General features: G+C 42.3%; 1 protein-coding gene across 5 annotated transcripts in view; it reads left to right on the top strand.

Moving 5' to 3' along the window:
* Window positions 1-105: 105 nt before the first annotated feature.
* Window positions 106-15,424, top strand: part of KLHL15 (kelch like family member 15) — a 28,474-nt gene continuing 13,155 nt past the window's right edge. The window contains exons 1-5 of one of the 5 annotated variants that reach the window (XM_082279399.1): window positions 106-280; window positions 516-599; window positions 2,591-2,687; window positions 4,424-4,534; window positions 12,592-13,303. In XM_082279399.1, the coding sequence (XP_082135525.1) occupies window positions 12,599-13,303 (705 nt within the window). In that variant the 5' untranslated portion in view covers window positions 106-280; window positions 516-599; window positions 2,591-2,687; window positions 4,424-4,534; window positions 12,592-12,598. Of the gene's footprint in view, window positions 287-515; window positions 600-2,590; window positions 2,688-4,174; window positions 4,217-4,423; window positions 4,535-12,591; window positions 13,304-15,424 lie in introns of those variants that run through there. The other 4 variants (XM_082279397.1, XM_082279398.1, XM_082279400.1 and 1 more) reach the window with 4 other exon arrangements.

Here is a 15,424-nt window from a genome sequence, read left to right as displayed (position 1 = left end):
GGGGCGCGGCCGGCGGGGAACGGGCGCGGGAGCGCGGGGGGAGCCCGGGGCGGGCGCGGCGCGGCTGCGGGAGCGCGCAGCTCGGCCGGGGCCGGCAGCCCGCGGAGACCGACGTCCCGAAAAACCCGCCCCAGAGCGCCGGGAGCCCAGCACAGGCCGCCCGGGCCCGCGGGGACGCCGCGCTAGTGCCGTGCAGCGCGGGTGTGAAACAGCGCCGTGGCTGCGCGGCGGACACCGGGCTCGCTGGAAGACACACCGAAGGCGGGAGGCTCGTGCCGCGGTCAGGGTTTGTTGCTGTGCGGATTTATTTGGGGTGCCGAGGGGGTGCGATGCAGAAAGGCACCTGGGGAGAAGACCGAAGCATGATGTCCGTGCGCGTATGAAATGAGCGCATCGAACGCGGTGTCTGCTTGAACAGTAACATGTCACCGTACACGTGTTATAATCTCTGCTGGCCGTCAGCGTGAGAAGATCTTTCTAATTTCAACCTTTTTTCTTGTTACTGTCTTTTGTAGACTGGGCGCTTATTGTTAGGGAGACGATGTGGATATAAGAGCTGCCCCAAGATGCGAACAACCTGAATGTTTTGTACGAAACAGGTAAAAATCCCACCAAACAGTTGCTGTTTCCAAAGTTTGGTATGACATAAATGCTTTAAAAATTGAATAAAATCCCTAATGGAGTGATGAGAGCCAGTTTAGAGGTTCACCAGGGAGTAAAGGCCAAATTCCCAACCCTTCCCTGCGGGAAATCAAACTGACTTCTTCATGGGAACCTCTTAAAGGCATAGAGGATGTTGCTGATAGTATTTCCGTGGTCAGGGAAACAGGTTTCAGTGCAGGTAACCAGTTGTCTCAAGTATGTGTGTCTTGTGCCAACAACTGTGGCTTTGTCTGTTGGAAAACATGTTTGTTCTCAGACTTTGCCTGGGTTTGCAGGTCAAAAAAAGCAGGTTTGGGGCAGACAACCACGTGGTTGAAGTGTGATGATGGAAATCTGTGTGAAACTGGTATGCCTGGTTGAACAATGGTTGTAACCTCCCACTTTGACAAATGCTACTGTTGCCATGCTTTCCTGATGCAAGAGTTATAGTGAGTTCTGCTGGATATAGCTAGAGCAAACACATTGCCACTGTTCTTGATCTGAAGAAACTAACAGGAACACATCGTAAGAAACCTTCCAGTATTTATGATGGTGTTGCCAATGACAAAATGTATTTTGTCTTGCAACCCAATCATGTACATTGGTTTGGAAAATAAATTTTTATATCTAATCTTTTATCAGGCCACATGGTGTTTTCAATTTTGTGTTAAATATCTCACTTCTGGGAAAAACAACTGAGATACACAAAGTGTAGTGGGAACATGATGCAATACTTGGTTGTAGTTGCCTCAATGTCCACACATGTACAATCCCTCTTTTATGAAAATGAACTGAAAATACTGGACTATGTCGTTACTTACCTGTTTAAATTATGCAATAAATGCAGCGCAGTGTAAAATTACGGAAATAGTTCTTGTCACATTTGAAACAGCCTTTAAAAAGGACTTAATCCTTGCCAAACACCCTGTCAGGAATGTGAAAAGAATACACAACTGTTGCTTCTATTTTAACAATGAGATTGTAAATTTTACATATTCTGAGGAACTCTTGCTATTTTGATTCACTTATTTGGAAGTATTTGTAGGATAAAGAAAACCCAGGAAAGTCTAAAGCCTGCAAATGTCTAATTATTGTAGGATCATAGAATGGTTTGGTTTGGGAAGGACCTCAGAGATCACTGAATTCAAATCTTCCTGCCATGGGCAGAAACACCTTTCAGTAGACCAGGTTGCACAGAGCCCCATCCAGGCTGGCCTTAAACACTTCCAGGGACGGGGCTTCTACAGCCTCTCTGGACAACCTGTGCCTCACGGCAAAGAATTAGCATTTAATCTAAACCTGCTCTCTTTCAGTTTAAAGCCATTTCCCCTTGTTCTGTCACTACATGCCCTTGTGAAAAGTCCAGTTTCTAGCCTTCTTATTTTCTAGCCTTCACCTTTAGGCACTGGAAGCTTCTATAAGGTTTCCTCAGAGCCTTCTCTTGTCCAGGCTGAATAACCCCGAGTAAAATATTTAAGAATGTTTCTAGGAGTTGACATTATGTCATATGTGAATATATGTGTATTGTACATGTATGTATGAATTAAATAAATTTTAAAATATTATAATTAAACGGTAACAAGTGTATTAATATAGCTCAAAAAACTATATCCGGAATTTTATTCATTGCAATACTCATTTAAGCCAGGTAACTACTTAGCCACTGATTTTGTACAGATACCTAAATCAGAGGGGTCAACCCAAATCTCTGTTTAAATTAATACTTAGTAAGGTAATTTTGATACCAGTGGTCCTTGTCAGAGGCTTAAATTTAATTTTATTTAGTTTTATTTAGGAGACTAGAATTGAGACATTATTATCATATTTTGATTTTTTGGTAGAGCAAACTGTTCAGTGTGAAAGAGAAGGGGATAGGAGGGGTTTTTGTGCATTGAAATGTTGAGATGTTTTAAATGTCAAAGCTGTTGTGGTTTTGTTTTGTGGCTAGGTTTGAGGTCCTCTTCTGTGACAGTGTGAAGGAGAGACCTGAAGATCATCTTATGCCTCAGCTTGACACAAACTGCAGACAGCAAAATGACAGTCAGGTAAAGCATAAAAGTCTTGCTTGGCTTTTTCCACCCTTGCTGACCTATGAAGGTCAAAAAGTCTGAGGAGTGGAGAAGGATGCATGAAGTTTTGGTTGTGTCATTTCTGCATATGGAAACTTAGTTTCTACTCATTTTTCTTTGTTGCAGCATTAGCTATGGGTGGGTACATGCTTGCTGCAGCAGGAGATGTACCTTATGGAAAAGGGAGGGAATGTCCATCCTCTGAGACATAGGTGGCAGGAACACCTGCTGTAGGGTCAGTCTGTAAAGGCCAGTTGTTTCACAGTAAGTGCACAAGTAACAGGTTTTAAAACAGTGACTGGGGAGATGGGGCAAATTTACTGCATGAGTGAGTGAGATGGAATAGTAAGAAGTTGCCAAGTCGAGAGAGGTCTGGCCATTGGGATGAAGGAGTGAATGGGAGATTGATTGTAGCACGAGGGAGCAGTAAGTGGGCAGTTGAACAGAGTGGGAATAGCCTTGGGAAGTCTTTGTGAAGCACCGCATGGAATAGCTGGTTCATTGTGTGAAGCTGTGAAAGGTGGGAAAGACATTCAGCCTGGGGGTGGCAGCTATAGAGAAGGTACACTTGTTTTATAAATCAATGGGGAGAGGGTGGTAATGGGAGACTGAAAATAGGCTGTGAAGGGGGTGGGAACTGCAGTAAACAGGAGAGGATGGCAGCCTGTGGCCTGCTATTTAAAGCAGCAGTGACATAGAAGGTGACAGGGAGGTACGTAGAAGGGTAGCAAACGGTTTGGGGGTGGTAGTGGCAAACCAAAGGTCCACGTAGGTTAGTTCATCCCTTACAATAAAATCAGAGTTTGCCAGGCAAAGGCAAAATAGCGAAAGCAAACGGGTGATGTTTGTACCAAGGCAAAGCCCTGCTCATCCCACCCAGGGCTGTGTGCAGTTTGTTCGCTGCTCAAGGGCTGCTCCGCTGAGCGCCGGCGGCTGCCGGCCCCGACCCCTGGGGCTCTGGTGACCCGGTTCCCACGCCGGCTGGCAAGGCAGCCTGCGGAGAGCAGGGAGCTGGGATCAGCCCGCAGCACCTGCGGCTGGCCGGTGGCCGGGGAGGAGCTCAGCCGGCCCCGAGCAGGGGTTGCTGTAGCCCGGGACGGGCTGCAGCGCTACACCGGGCAGCTGCCATAGCCTCGGAGAAAGGGGCGATAGCCTGGAGGCAGCGGGGTGGGAGAGAGCAGAGCAACCCCGACTCTCCGAAAGCGGACGCGTGTGGATGCGCGTCCTCGCGGGCCGGACGCCGATGATGCTTCTCGGTGTCGCTTTCTGCAGCCGTGCTCCTCGAGGCGTGCCGGTGCTCCGGCGTCTGGCTGAGCCCGCACGGGGCGGGGGCTGGCGAGCGGGGCCGGCCCGGGGCGGTGCCGGGCTGCCGGTGCCGGGCTGCCGGTGCCCGTTCCGTGCCCCGGGTCCCCCGCCCGCGCGGCCGCAGGTGCGGCGGAAGTGACGGCCGGCGCGGTGCTGCCGGGGGAACATGGCGCCCGCGGCCGCGCGGGGCAGCGCGGAAGGTAAACAAGCGTGAGGGCGGCGGGGACCCCGGGGGCGAGGCCGGGCCGGGCTGGGAGCGTCGGTGCCCGGGCGGCGCGGCGGGGGCGGCTCCCACCTCCCCCCGAGCGCGGACGGCGAGGAGGAGGGAGTGCAGGATCCCCCCTTCTTCCTCCGCCTCCTTCTCCTCCTCCTCCCGGCTTCGCCTCAGCCATTGCCCCTCTCCGCAGCCCCCCGGCGCCTCCCTCCGCCGCCCCCGGCTGTATGGTACACGGAGCCAGGGCCCCTCTCCGCCGCTCCAGCGGGAGGAGCCGCGTCCTCAGCGCCGCCGCTGCCGAGAGGTGGGTAAAGGATCCCCCGGGCCCTCCCGCCGCCGCCGCCGCCCGCCCCATCGAGGGTGGCCCGGGCGCCCTCCTGGCCCTCAGGGACCCTCCCCGGGCTCGGGGGCGGAGGGCCGGGTGCCCGCGGGCGGCAGGCGGGGAGCGGGCGGGCTGGAGCGGGGATCGGGCACGGCCGCGCCGGGGGGGCGCACCGGAAGCCTGGCGGGTTCGGGGCGAGCGCAGCCCCCGCTGGGCCCCTCGGGTTCCTGCGGCCGCACGTCGCGGACCCCGGGCCTGCCGGCCCCAGTTACCGGGGAGCTCGGCCTGCGAGCTCCGCTCACCGCGGAGCGGGGCTGAGCGTGCGAGCAGACAGGTTGAAGTAGGTCATCTGAGTTCCTGCCCCGAAAATAGCCATTTCTTCCCCATCGTAGCTGATGGCGAAAAAAGTATCCGTGATCTGAACGAGTAGAGCTACCCAGGGTTACTACTGGATCTATTTGGTGAATACTGAAACGTCACTTAAAAATTTAAAGTTCTTGCCTTTTTATTGTTTGGGATTTGGGTGTCCCCCCTCCCCCATTTAGAAGAGGAATAGGAGAATCATAAAGCTGTTACTGGAAAAAAGGACAGAACTACTGGAGTCTGGCTTCCTGTGGACTTGTTATGTATACTTGCCCCTAGGATAACCCAGCTCTTGCACCATTATTGCCCCAGTTCACGTTCAGATCTCCTGAGCTTACCACCATGCACCAACATACTTCCTGTCTTTTGCCTTCCAACACCTAGCAAACGTGTTTAATTTCTACCACATGTCCTATAAACTTTCCCACTGACACTCATCTCCCTTCACTTTCCTTAATTATACCCTGTGGCTGGTTTGCATCTACACGTGTTGATTTGTCTTTCAGCAGAGCACAGCAGATAACCACTGAGCTCACACTGGAGACATCAGGCCTTTTTCATTCATCTAGCTGCCAGTTTGGGGGATAGGCGTAGAAATTAAATATGTTTGAGATTTCTGTGTTTCTGACAAGCAAGTTTGACATTTGGCAGTGAGGTCAAACCTGTGTGCCTCAAAGGGCACAATTAATGTAATTTTCTCAGAAAATGCTAGGAATATTTACTAAGTTAGCAATAAAGATACAGACAACAAAAAGACAAATGGAGGGGGTAGTTTAGCAATCCTAATTTAGATGTAAAATATTTTTACTCATATAGTTTAAATACTACTTGTAGCTCATTCCCTTCTTATCATGCTAAAAATTTGTGGTAATCAAATGATTTTTTGTCACTAACAGATGCGTAACTTGCTACTTTTCTGTATAGAATACACAAAATAGCTTCACATATATATAAAATTTATTATACATAAATAGCTTCACATACATATAAAATTTATTATACATAAATAGCTTCACAGTGAGAAAATCACACTTTATTCATACTTTTTTCTTACATTTGAAAAGATTAATCATTCTATAAGACACAAATATTATATATATAAGAACTGTTATCGCTCAGGATAGAGCAGTCCTGTCCACTTTGAGAGCTGTGGCAAATCTGTAGTTTGCAACACTATCATCATTTAATTTTTAGGTATTAGTAATACAAGTCTTTCCAGTTAAAGACAATTCTCATTTTTGTGGGTGTATCAACTGTTTTATACAGGGCACCTGTTCTGGTATCAGTAAATGCAATTGGAAGAGCGTTGTGCTGAGCTTCCTCTGTGTTTGGGAGCAGGTTTTTCTGTACAGGTGTTGTGATGCAGTGACCTTTTAGACAGATGGTTCAAGCTATCTTAGTGTCTGTGAAGTGCAGTTACAGGTTCTGGCCCGCTTAGAGTGAAGAATAACCATCCTGAGCTGAGGCACAATCCATGCCGAATTTTAGTAGGTTTGGTTGTAACTAGTTCGGATGCTTCTGGCACAGCTTTAATGACATCAGAGAGCACTGATACAAAGTGCCACTGTTGCTATGAACTGATTCAGATTGCTCCCAGATAGCAGCATGGCCAGAGATCGGCAGCAGAGCTGTCCTGGTCAGCTGTGTGCCCCTAAGAAATGGAGTGTGGACAGCTATCAGGAGCAGCCAAGTTTTAATTTCTGGAGTTCTGGCAGTCTGGTTCCTCTGACTGGCAGTGATTGGTAAGCTTCTAACTTCTTGTCTCTCAAGTAAATCCAATGCTTTTGGAATTCTCGAGATGGATTGAATGAAGCCTTAAACATGAACATACCAATAGTTTAAGATAAATTGTTTCCCAAATTTAGTGTATTAATGATAAAGCATTTTAGGTAAAACATGTGGAAACTGGATGTATTTCTTTGTTCCCTACATTTGCAATTGTTGTAGCAACGGAAAGTTTTGATATCCACTGGTTATTGATCTATCCCACATCACATCACTCCTTCTGCTGTTGTTAGTAGGAAATTATGATGAAAAATGGTGGACAAAATAATGTTTTTCGTGTCAAACTGTGTAAACAAAGGTTTAATTTGGGGGATACATTACTTATACTGTGTATGTTATAATTGCGTTCTTACTCAGTACAGTACACTACATTCAAAGGCCCAGCCTTCAGCCATGTGTGCAGTTGTGAATGTTTGCTAGTGTATTCAAATACTTGTGTTGTATTTTCATATGTGTGTATAACATTTGACTATGGAGAAATGTCCTATTCCTGCAGAAAAGCGTGTTAACAAAACTAGGGTCAAAGAATTCTGCTCTAGGCAGCCATTGCTGTGCACCTCACCAAATAAAGCATGCATAATGGCTTTAAAATTCAAATTTAAATGCATGTATTTGGTGGATGGAAGAGATTATTGAATTTTAAGCTCTGTTTTAGTACTTGGTGTAACCAAAGCATGGTTCTGTGTGTCTGGTGAAATATCTTCTGGTGTAAGTCATAGATAATAGTGTTTTATGATGTGAAAATTTGTTGTTCAGCTGTGTTCATGAAGGTGATTTCTTAGAATATCTATGGGCTAGGTAAAATGAACAAGTACTCCATAATCAGTAAACAAAACAAAACTTGCTGGTTGTGTCTCAGCATCCCAAATGAGTTACTAAGGAACAACAGTAAAGGAAAGCAGAAATTTTCCTTTGAGCTGGTGTCCTAGACTTGGTATTGTCAATACTTTCCTAGAACGATACATTTCTGTCCCTAGAAAATGCATATAAGCTTACATATTACATAAAGACACATACTCAAAGGGCCCTTTTTCAGGTAGTACTGCTTTTGGAGAGATTTTAAATCCAGGAGGGCATGAGTCAAAAGCAGGTATTCTATAACTTGCTTCTCAATAGGTAGTGCATTTAGACTCCATTTCTTCTGCTTGTGACTAAGAGCCTCAGACACCCTGAGGAAAGAAGATTCTCCTTGTTTAGCAAGAAAAAGCAGTCTGGATTAGGGTTTTCAGACTTTTATTACATCTGCAGAATAAAGATGAGAAATCAGTGTTCCAAGTAAGTGGTTTTACAGTCACAGCACTGTAGACTCTAATGCGTTATGTGCTAAAAGAGGAAAAAATGTCAGGAACAGCTAGTAAGGTTAAATGTATTTCTCTTTTGACTTTTCAGCAGAGTCTTACTTCCTGTGCTGCATTACCCCGATCAGCTCTAATATGTGCAGAACAATAACGAATGTCAACGTAGATTGCCCCCCACCTCCCCTTTATTGTTTATACATTGGAATTTTTTTGTTCCAGTTTTCCTATAGACCACTGCAGGCTCCATGTCTTCCTTAGGATTAAGCGTGCTGCTGTGATTTGCATGCATGAAGAAAATCTAACTGAATTTTCCATTTTTATTGAAAATATGAAAAAAAAAATTGTTAGGTATTGTCCTCTGGGAAATAACTGCAGCATTTGAATAGTGCATAGAATTACATCAAAGATTGCAAGTGTGTGTGGGAGGAATGGCATAGCTATGGTTTAGAAAAATTACTTTGTTTGAGAGTATTTTGTATTGCTTTTTTTAATGTTTGAACTACCACATTGCTATTTGCTTTTGATGGAGGATGTTAGCTTTATAAATGAAGATTTTTACCAGTTAAGCATAATATGCATTTAATTATCTAGTTTCCCAGTTTTTGCAGTATTTTATCCCCTTTGTGTATTTGCACTAGCAATACATTTTTTTGTTTTAAAGAAAAATTTATCTGCTGATCATGTATATGGCTTTATGCCAAAAAAAGGATATTCACTCCTTTTATTTAATACAGGAAGACAACTAGTCCTTTTGCTTTTCACTCACAGAATTCTGAAGTTTCTTTAGGTGATGTAAGGAGAAGTCTTACTGGTTTTGTGTCTACTTAAATAATCCATTAAATGCTTGCTGTTTGTGAGGAAAAATATTTTGATGTTGAAAACTGTAGATTTTCTAAAAGCAATATCAGCAGGAATGTGAAAAGAAGGATTAAGTGACTTAAACACCCACATTTTTAAAACATTCAGAAATAATAATTTCCAAGTGTTGACCACTTTGTTACCCTTGTAGACATTTGTGGCTGACTAAGAGTTTTAAATATTTTTAAGGAATAGCCAGCTGTAGGGAGATGTATAAAATTGGAGCCCTTAAAGGTGTTCCCTAAACACAGGTGGGTTTTCTTTCTCAATATTTCAGTGGTTCCTGCCTTGTTAGATTGAAAATTTGAAGGATAGTAACATATAAATGATTTTTTTTGCATGTATATTTGTCTTATTTATATTTAATCAGAATTAAAAAGGAGGTCGCAAAAAAAATTCCCCACATCAGTGCAGTGTCTGTGCCAAAGCAACAGAATCACAGATTGACAGACTAGTTGAGGTTATAAGGGGCCTCTGGAGATCATCTGGGCCACCTGCAGGGCCATCTAGAGCCAGTTGCCCAGTACTCTCTAGTGCTGGTTTGGTTGGGGGGTTTGTTTGTGTTTTGGTTGGTTTGTAGCTTCTGTTTGTTCGTGGGTTTTGTTTGGTTTGGGTTTTTGTTTGTTTGTTTGGAGTATGATTTACTTGTTTTGATCCTTAAAAGCAGCACTGGAGGTGCATCTACCACATGTCTTTGCTTAACTTCACTTGCCAGCTTTTCCTTTTTGCTTCTTTGAGGGTGGTGAAAGAGGCCTTTCTTTTAGGGCCACCCTGTGTACAAGTTAATTTCTCTCCTTTTATTTGTGGAGTACCCATAATGTAATTATCTTTCTCAAGGGAAGGGCAAAGATGCTACTGTGTGTTTGGAGCTTGCTGCCGTGGCTTTTTTATGTTGTTCAGGTACACAGTAATGCACATACTGTTTTGAAGAAATCCTCTCAGTGATATTGCCTGTGTGATGGGATCTCCCATTATTTCCAGAAGAATATATATTGCTTCAGCCACCTGGGGAATGTTGCTTCATTTTTGACTTTTTCTCTCCCCGATATACAGTTGTGTTATTCTGTTCTCGTTCTCACATTTGCAAATTCCAACTGTCCTTTCCTGTTTTTAACCCTGATCATGGAACTGATGCTGAGCCAAGTCTTAGTTGGTCTCCTGAAGCACTGTAACTTACACAGTTTTACTGTCTGAGAGTCCTTGTAACCTCTGAACCTCTTGGCTGATTTCAGATAGCAGTCAGAGTTGTTTCAAGTCTGTTTTATGAAGATGAGTGGCAAGTGATCATTAAATCTCTTGAAGAGGGAAGAGTGAGGTATGAGCTCAGCTATTATTAAACATCAGAGAACTGGGGATGGGAGGAGACGAATTACAAGTGCTCCAACGAAAGAAGGAAAAAAGCTAATATTGGTGCTTACCTTTTTATTTGATATGAGAAATCCAATTAGAAAGCAAAATCCTGTAAAGTCAGGCTCTATGCTTCCTCTTCAGTTGGTTGCTTCTTTTTGAGGTGGTAAGAGTTAGTGAAGTGCTTCTTTCCTCATCTGCTTTTGTGTAAGAATTGGCAACAACTAAGAAAAATATCTGATGGTAATTTTTCTTTCTGGTAGGCATTTGATGTTGAGGAATAAGAGTTTCACAATATGAGGTTCCAGAGCAGTTTGCATGTTTCTTTTTGTCTTCAGTGACATTGAGGGGAAGGTGCCATCATGAATACTGGTGAGAAAGTGATTGGATTGTCATTTTTGTTCTTGTGCTCCTGCTCTTACTTTCAGGAATTTGAATTTTGTGAGAAGGCCTTAATTGTAATGAACCACTCCCAGCTCTGACTTTATTTTGCGCAGAACCCATTATTAGGCTTCAGCAGTGTGGGAGTGGTGCTAATTCCATGAGGTGTGGCTACAAACACCACTCACCAGATTAGTTTTGCACAGACAAAGGGTGTCTCCAGTTTGATTTTCCAGGATGGTGCTGAGGAGTGAAGGAGAGGAGATGATTATCCATTGATGAGTCTAATAAAATGCATTCCTGTTACAATGGCAGCAGCCAGAATGTGGTACTTGAAGAAGTGGGGGTAAGTGGTAGCTGCTCCCTGAGGCTGTGAAATGTGGGCCACTCTAGAGTCACTTCTGGATCCATATACTTGTGTGAAGTTTTATGATGTTGAGAATCTGCAGGTTTTTCTAATTGTTGGTATTATTTAGCTTTTCATGTGGGTTACCAGTACCAAAATATTATTAGCTTTACTTGTTATAGGAAATTCAGAGTTAAATGCAACAAATATCTGAGGGAAAGTTGCAGTGTAATTTAAGGTGGGATGAAGAGGAATAAAACAAGATGAATCAATTATAATAGTAAATTAATGTCAAATAGGGAAGTTGTTGCTCTTTCTCTCTCTTCCTGCTCAAGTATGTGCCCTGCCCTCTGCATCACGTTGGTTCTTGTGCCAAACCCCACAATGTCAAGTCAGAAGTCAGCTCACTGGGAATCAGAAAGATGTCTAGTTTTGAGGTTTTGTGTGTGCTGGGGAGTGGGGTGGTCATGTTTGTGTCATGTGTCTTTTTCACGTCTGTCCCTCCCTGCTCTTAGTTTATTTTTTAGTCATGTTTATGAGTTGAATGGACTTTCTGGAGAAGCCAAATGAACCCCAGAAATGGCTCAAAGTAGGCAGCAGGAGCTCAGGTCCCAGAATGAGACAGAGAAGGAAAATGGTGTGTGCTGTTGTCCTTTGAAGAATTGTTAATTGGTTCAAGCTGCCTTGTTCAGCTTCACCATACATAAACCCAAGGAAGTTGAGCAACATTTTGAGAAATTTCTGGATTTTGAATAGGTTTTTATTTTGATTATTGAATATTTATCTTCCTTGACTTTAACAGGGTAGGATCCTGCTACTCTTAGATTTCTTTTTGGTTTATTTGCAGTTTAATTATAGCTTGCATATAAGTAATACTATATCTGCAAATGCTTAATGAGCAATTGAGCTTCACTAAGCCCACAATACAGAATATTATTTTTTGTGACTTATTCCTGTCAGTGCTTCTTATTGCCTTAGTATTTTGTACTTCATAAATCTCATAATCTAATATTAATCACTGTAGTAAGAAACAGGGGGAACATGATGGGACTGTGTTTTTACAGGAGAAGTGAAGCACACAATCTCAAATAGTATCTCTGAAAATGTTCATTTTCCTTCTAATAACTTTTGAGTAATTTGACATAGATTTTAGAACATAATACTTTTTCTTTTTTTTTTTTTTTGATCATACCATGTGCAGCTCTACTGAAGCTTGTTTCTGAAGTTAAGGAAATTTGGCTTCCTTTTTGAAACCTTTGCTATTCATGAGTGGGTGTTTTATTGCTCCCCTGAGATAAATTCTTTAGAAAGATTGATGGAAGGGAGAGGAAAAAACCATGACAACCTTTTTAGTTCATTATATGACCATGAATTAACTTGGAGTAAGGAATCATTTTGGCAGTGTTGCATAGTTATTTTTGTTCATTACCCTGTCTTTGAAATGAGAATATTTGGTTGGGGGAGAAATATTTAAAGTTTGTGCTTTAAGTTTTTTCCTAAGTTGATTCTTCAGCCAGAGAGAAAACAAAAAAATGGTGAAGACTTTTAAGTCCTAATCAAAGCAATCTGAGTTAGGATTTATCTGGTCAGGAAGGGCTTGTAATATGTTATTAGAAATTATGATTTATTTTTATTTTTTTATTTTTTTTTCTTCCCCCCAGGTGATTCATGGCAGGGGACGTGGAAGGGTTTAGCTCCTCCATCCATGACACCAGTGTCTCTGCAGGATTCAGAGCACTGTATGAGGAGGGATTGCTTCTTGATGTCACACTTGTCATTGAAGACCACCAATTTCAGGCCCATAAAGCACTGCTTGCCACCCAGAGTGATTACTTCAGGATTATGTTCACAGCTGACATGCGAGAACGAGATCAGGACAAAATCCATTTGAAAGGTCTGACAGCTACAGGCTTCAGTCATGTCCTCCAATTCATGTACTATGGAACTATTGAACTGAGTATGAACACTGTTCATGAAATCCTTCAGGCTGCCATGTATGTCCAGCTTATAGAGGTGGTAAAGTTTTGCTGCTCTTTTCTCTTAGCTAAAATCTGCTTAGAAAACTGTGCAGAAATTATGAGACTTCTGGATGATTTTGGTGTAAACATCGAAGGAGTCAGGGAAAAATTGGATTCCTTTCTGCTAGAGAATTTTGTGCCACTCATGTCCAGACCTGACTTCCTTTCATATCTGAGCTTTGAGAAGCTCATGTCTTACTTGGATAATGATCGTCTGAGCAGGTTTCCAGAGATAGAGCTGTATGAAGCTGTTCAGGCCTGGCTGCGCCATGATAGAAGACGCTGGAGGCATACGGACACCATCATTCAGAACATCAGGTTTTGTTTGATGACACCATCCAGTGTTTTTGAGAAGGTTGGTGCATTTGAAAAGCAATAGGCAGGATTCATCATTTAGCTAGGGCAGCATGCCAGTAAATAGGTAAGATTCCTGAAGCTATGAGAAGGAACAGAATTATAGCGTTTATTTTTCTAATAAAGAAAGGCATAGAAGGCAAACATCTAAAAGTATTGTCTTTGGTTATTAGACAATAATACCTACAGTGACTGGAGAACAGGTATGTTTGCAGTACATGCTTATACATGACTTTATATGGAAAAAACATTTTGAAATAAGGTCACTTTTATCTAGTTTAATTTCAAACGTTCTTAACTGTTTTCCACAAGTTGCTTCTTGCTTTCCAGAGGCTTTAGACCTGCACATAATATGTAGGGTATATGTTATAATAATTGTTATCAATATAATAAAAAATAGTGACTGTAGATCTTATGTGGCTTAAGTACAGGTTAGGGTTATTTAAAAATGAAAAGTAGCATCTGCTCTTAAATCTGCAGAGTGTTTTTGTTGTTGTTGTATCCTCAGTGCTTGTGCTGTTACACAGCAGTTAGAAGTAAGCCCCGATCCTGCAAAGTTACACATACGCTTGGTTGTACACAAGACATAACACAGTCAAAAAATTATTGTGTCAAATGTAATGATTTACTTTAAATATAAGAGGACTCTTTGTAGCAGGTCATCTTATAGTTCAACTGTTCATTGTATGTAGTAAGAGGTAAAAGAGAACTTGCTTTTTCTACTCTTCTGTTGAAGAACAGACAAAAATATATTGGTTTTAGTTCTTGAGAATCTCTGAATATTTGTTAACAGTAGAAAATTACAATACTTTCTAAGCAGTTTTCTTACAGGTTAGTAACAGTGTTCAGGTTAGGAATTCCTTGAGCTGTGCTGTTTTAACAATGTTAATTTTGTGTGATAAGATACAACTTCTGTATTTTTCAACTCTCAGCAGATTAATAGGAGTTCAGACCCCATGTTTTTTGTTGTGCTTCTTACAAATTAACCTCCCATATATTTTTACTTTAGTGTCTAGTGAATATGCAGAGAAGGTTGTATTGGTTTTGGTGGTTTTAGGGGCCACTGGATCATCCAAGCAGTAATTCTTATACTTATTTCAGTTTCAGATTATAAGAGCTATTAATTACTTCAGACTAGTGAATTTTTATATTTTGAATTTTTTTCTCTGTTGTGAACTGAGTATAGGAAGTAATAATACATAAAATATATTTATGATGCTATATTAAACTATAGATATAAAATAAATACCTAAACGTATTTTAGAGCACTAATGTAATGTTTATATTGGGTTAAAACATTTTTAACTAGTAAGAGCTAGTTAATGCTACAGTCTGCATTGTAGTGTCTTGTGTCTTTTAAATAGCGCTTTTATCATATTATTACATCATTTAAGCTCTTCAGTAATAAAACAGAATTTACAACATACTTTTTTGAGGTTAATCTAACAGGGCAGGATTTGTGTGAGACTGCTTCAGCTCTATGAGTTTTGGGGATACAATCTCAAGCATCAAGCTGTCTTCAGTTAAATTTCTGTAAGTGCAAGTGAAAGTGTATGTTGGTCTTCAGCATTATATTTGGGTATAACTTCTGGAGTTGGTTTTGATCTTGTTGGTATAAATCCTGCATACAGTGCTTCTCATGTTTTATCTTCACAGGCACAATAGGTACAACTTCAGGAGAGACGTTGTTTTCAGCATCCCAGATTATAGACCTACATGTAAAAGCTTTGTCTGTGAATACCCTTCCTGTTAATTGTATGTGGGAGCAGAGAAAAGCCAGTGCAGATTATGGAGTGAGACAACTCAGCAGAGGGAAGCAGAGCTAATTATGTCATTTGTTACTGCAGCTAGGAATGTATTTGTGTTCTACCCTGGCTAGAGAGTATTAAGTTATCCAGCATGACAAGTGACAAAGGACAACTGCAGTTGCAGCCAACATCAGAATATAGAACACTTTATTTTTTTAAATAAAAGAGCATGTCTGTTCACTGTTCTGGCAGTAACCCGGGGAGAGCTTCTTTCTTCTCTGTGTGGAATGGGGAAATAGTGGTAAAACTGCCTTTTTTGGAGATTCACAAACAGAATCCACCCTTTTCCTGAAGCCAGCACATACTAAATGCAT

Source organism: Coloeus monedula (assembly GCF_965178545.1).
Source record: "Coloeus monedula genome assembly, chromosome: 3".
Taxonomy (NCBI): domain Eukaryota; kingdom Metazoa; phylum Chordata; class Aves; order Passeriformes; family Corvidae; genus Coloeus; species Coloeus monedula.
The sequence above is the reverse complement of the archived record's forward strand: the minus strand, read 5'-3'. Positions and strand labels throughout refer to the sequence as shown.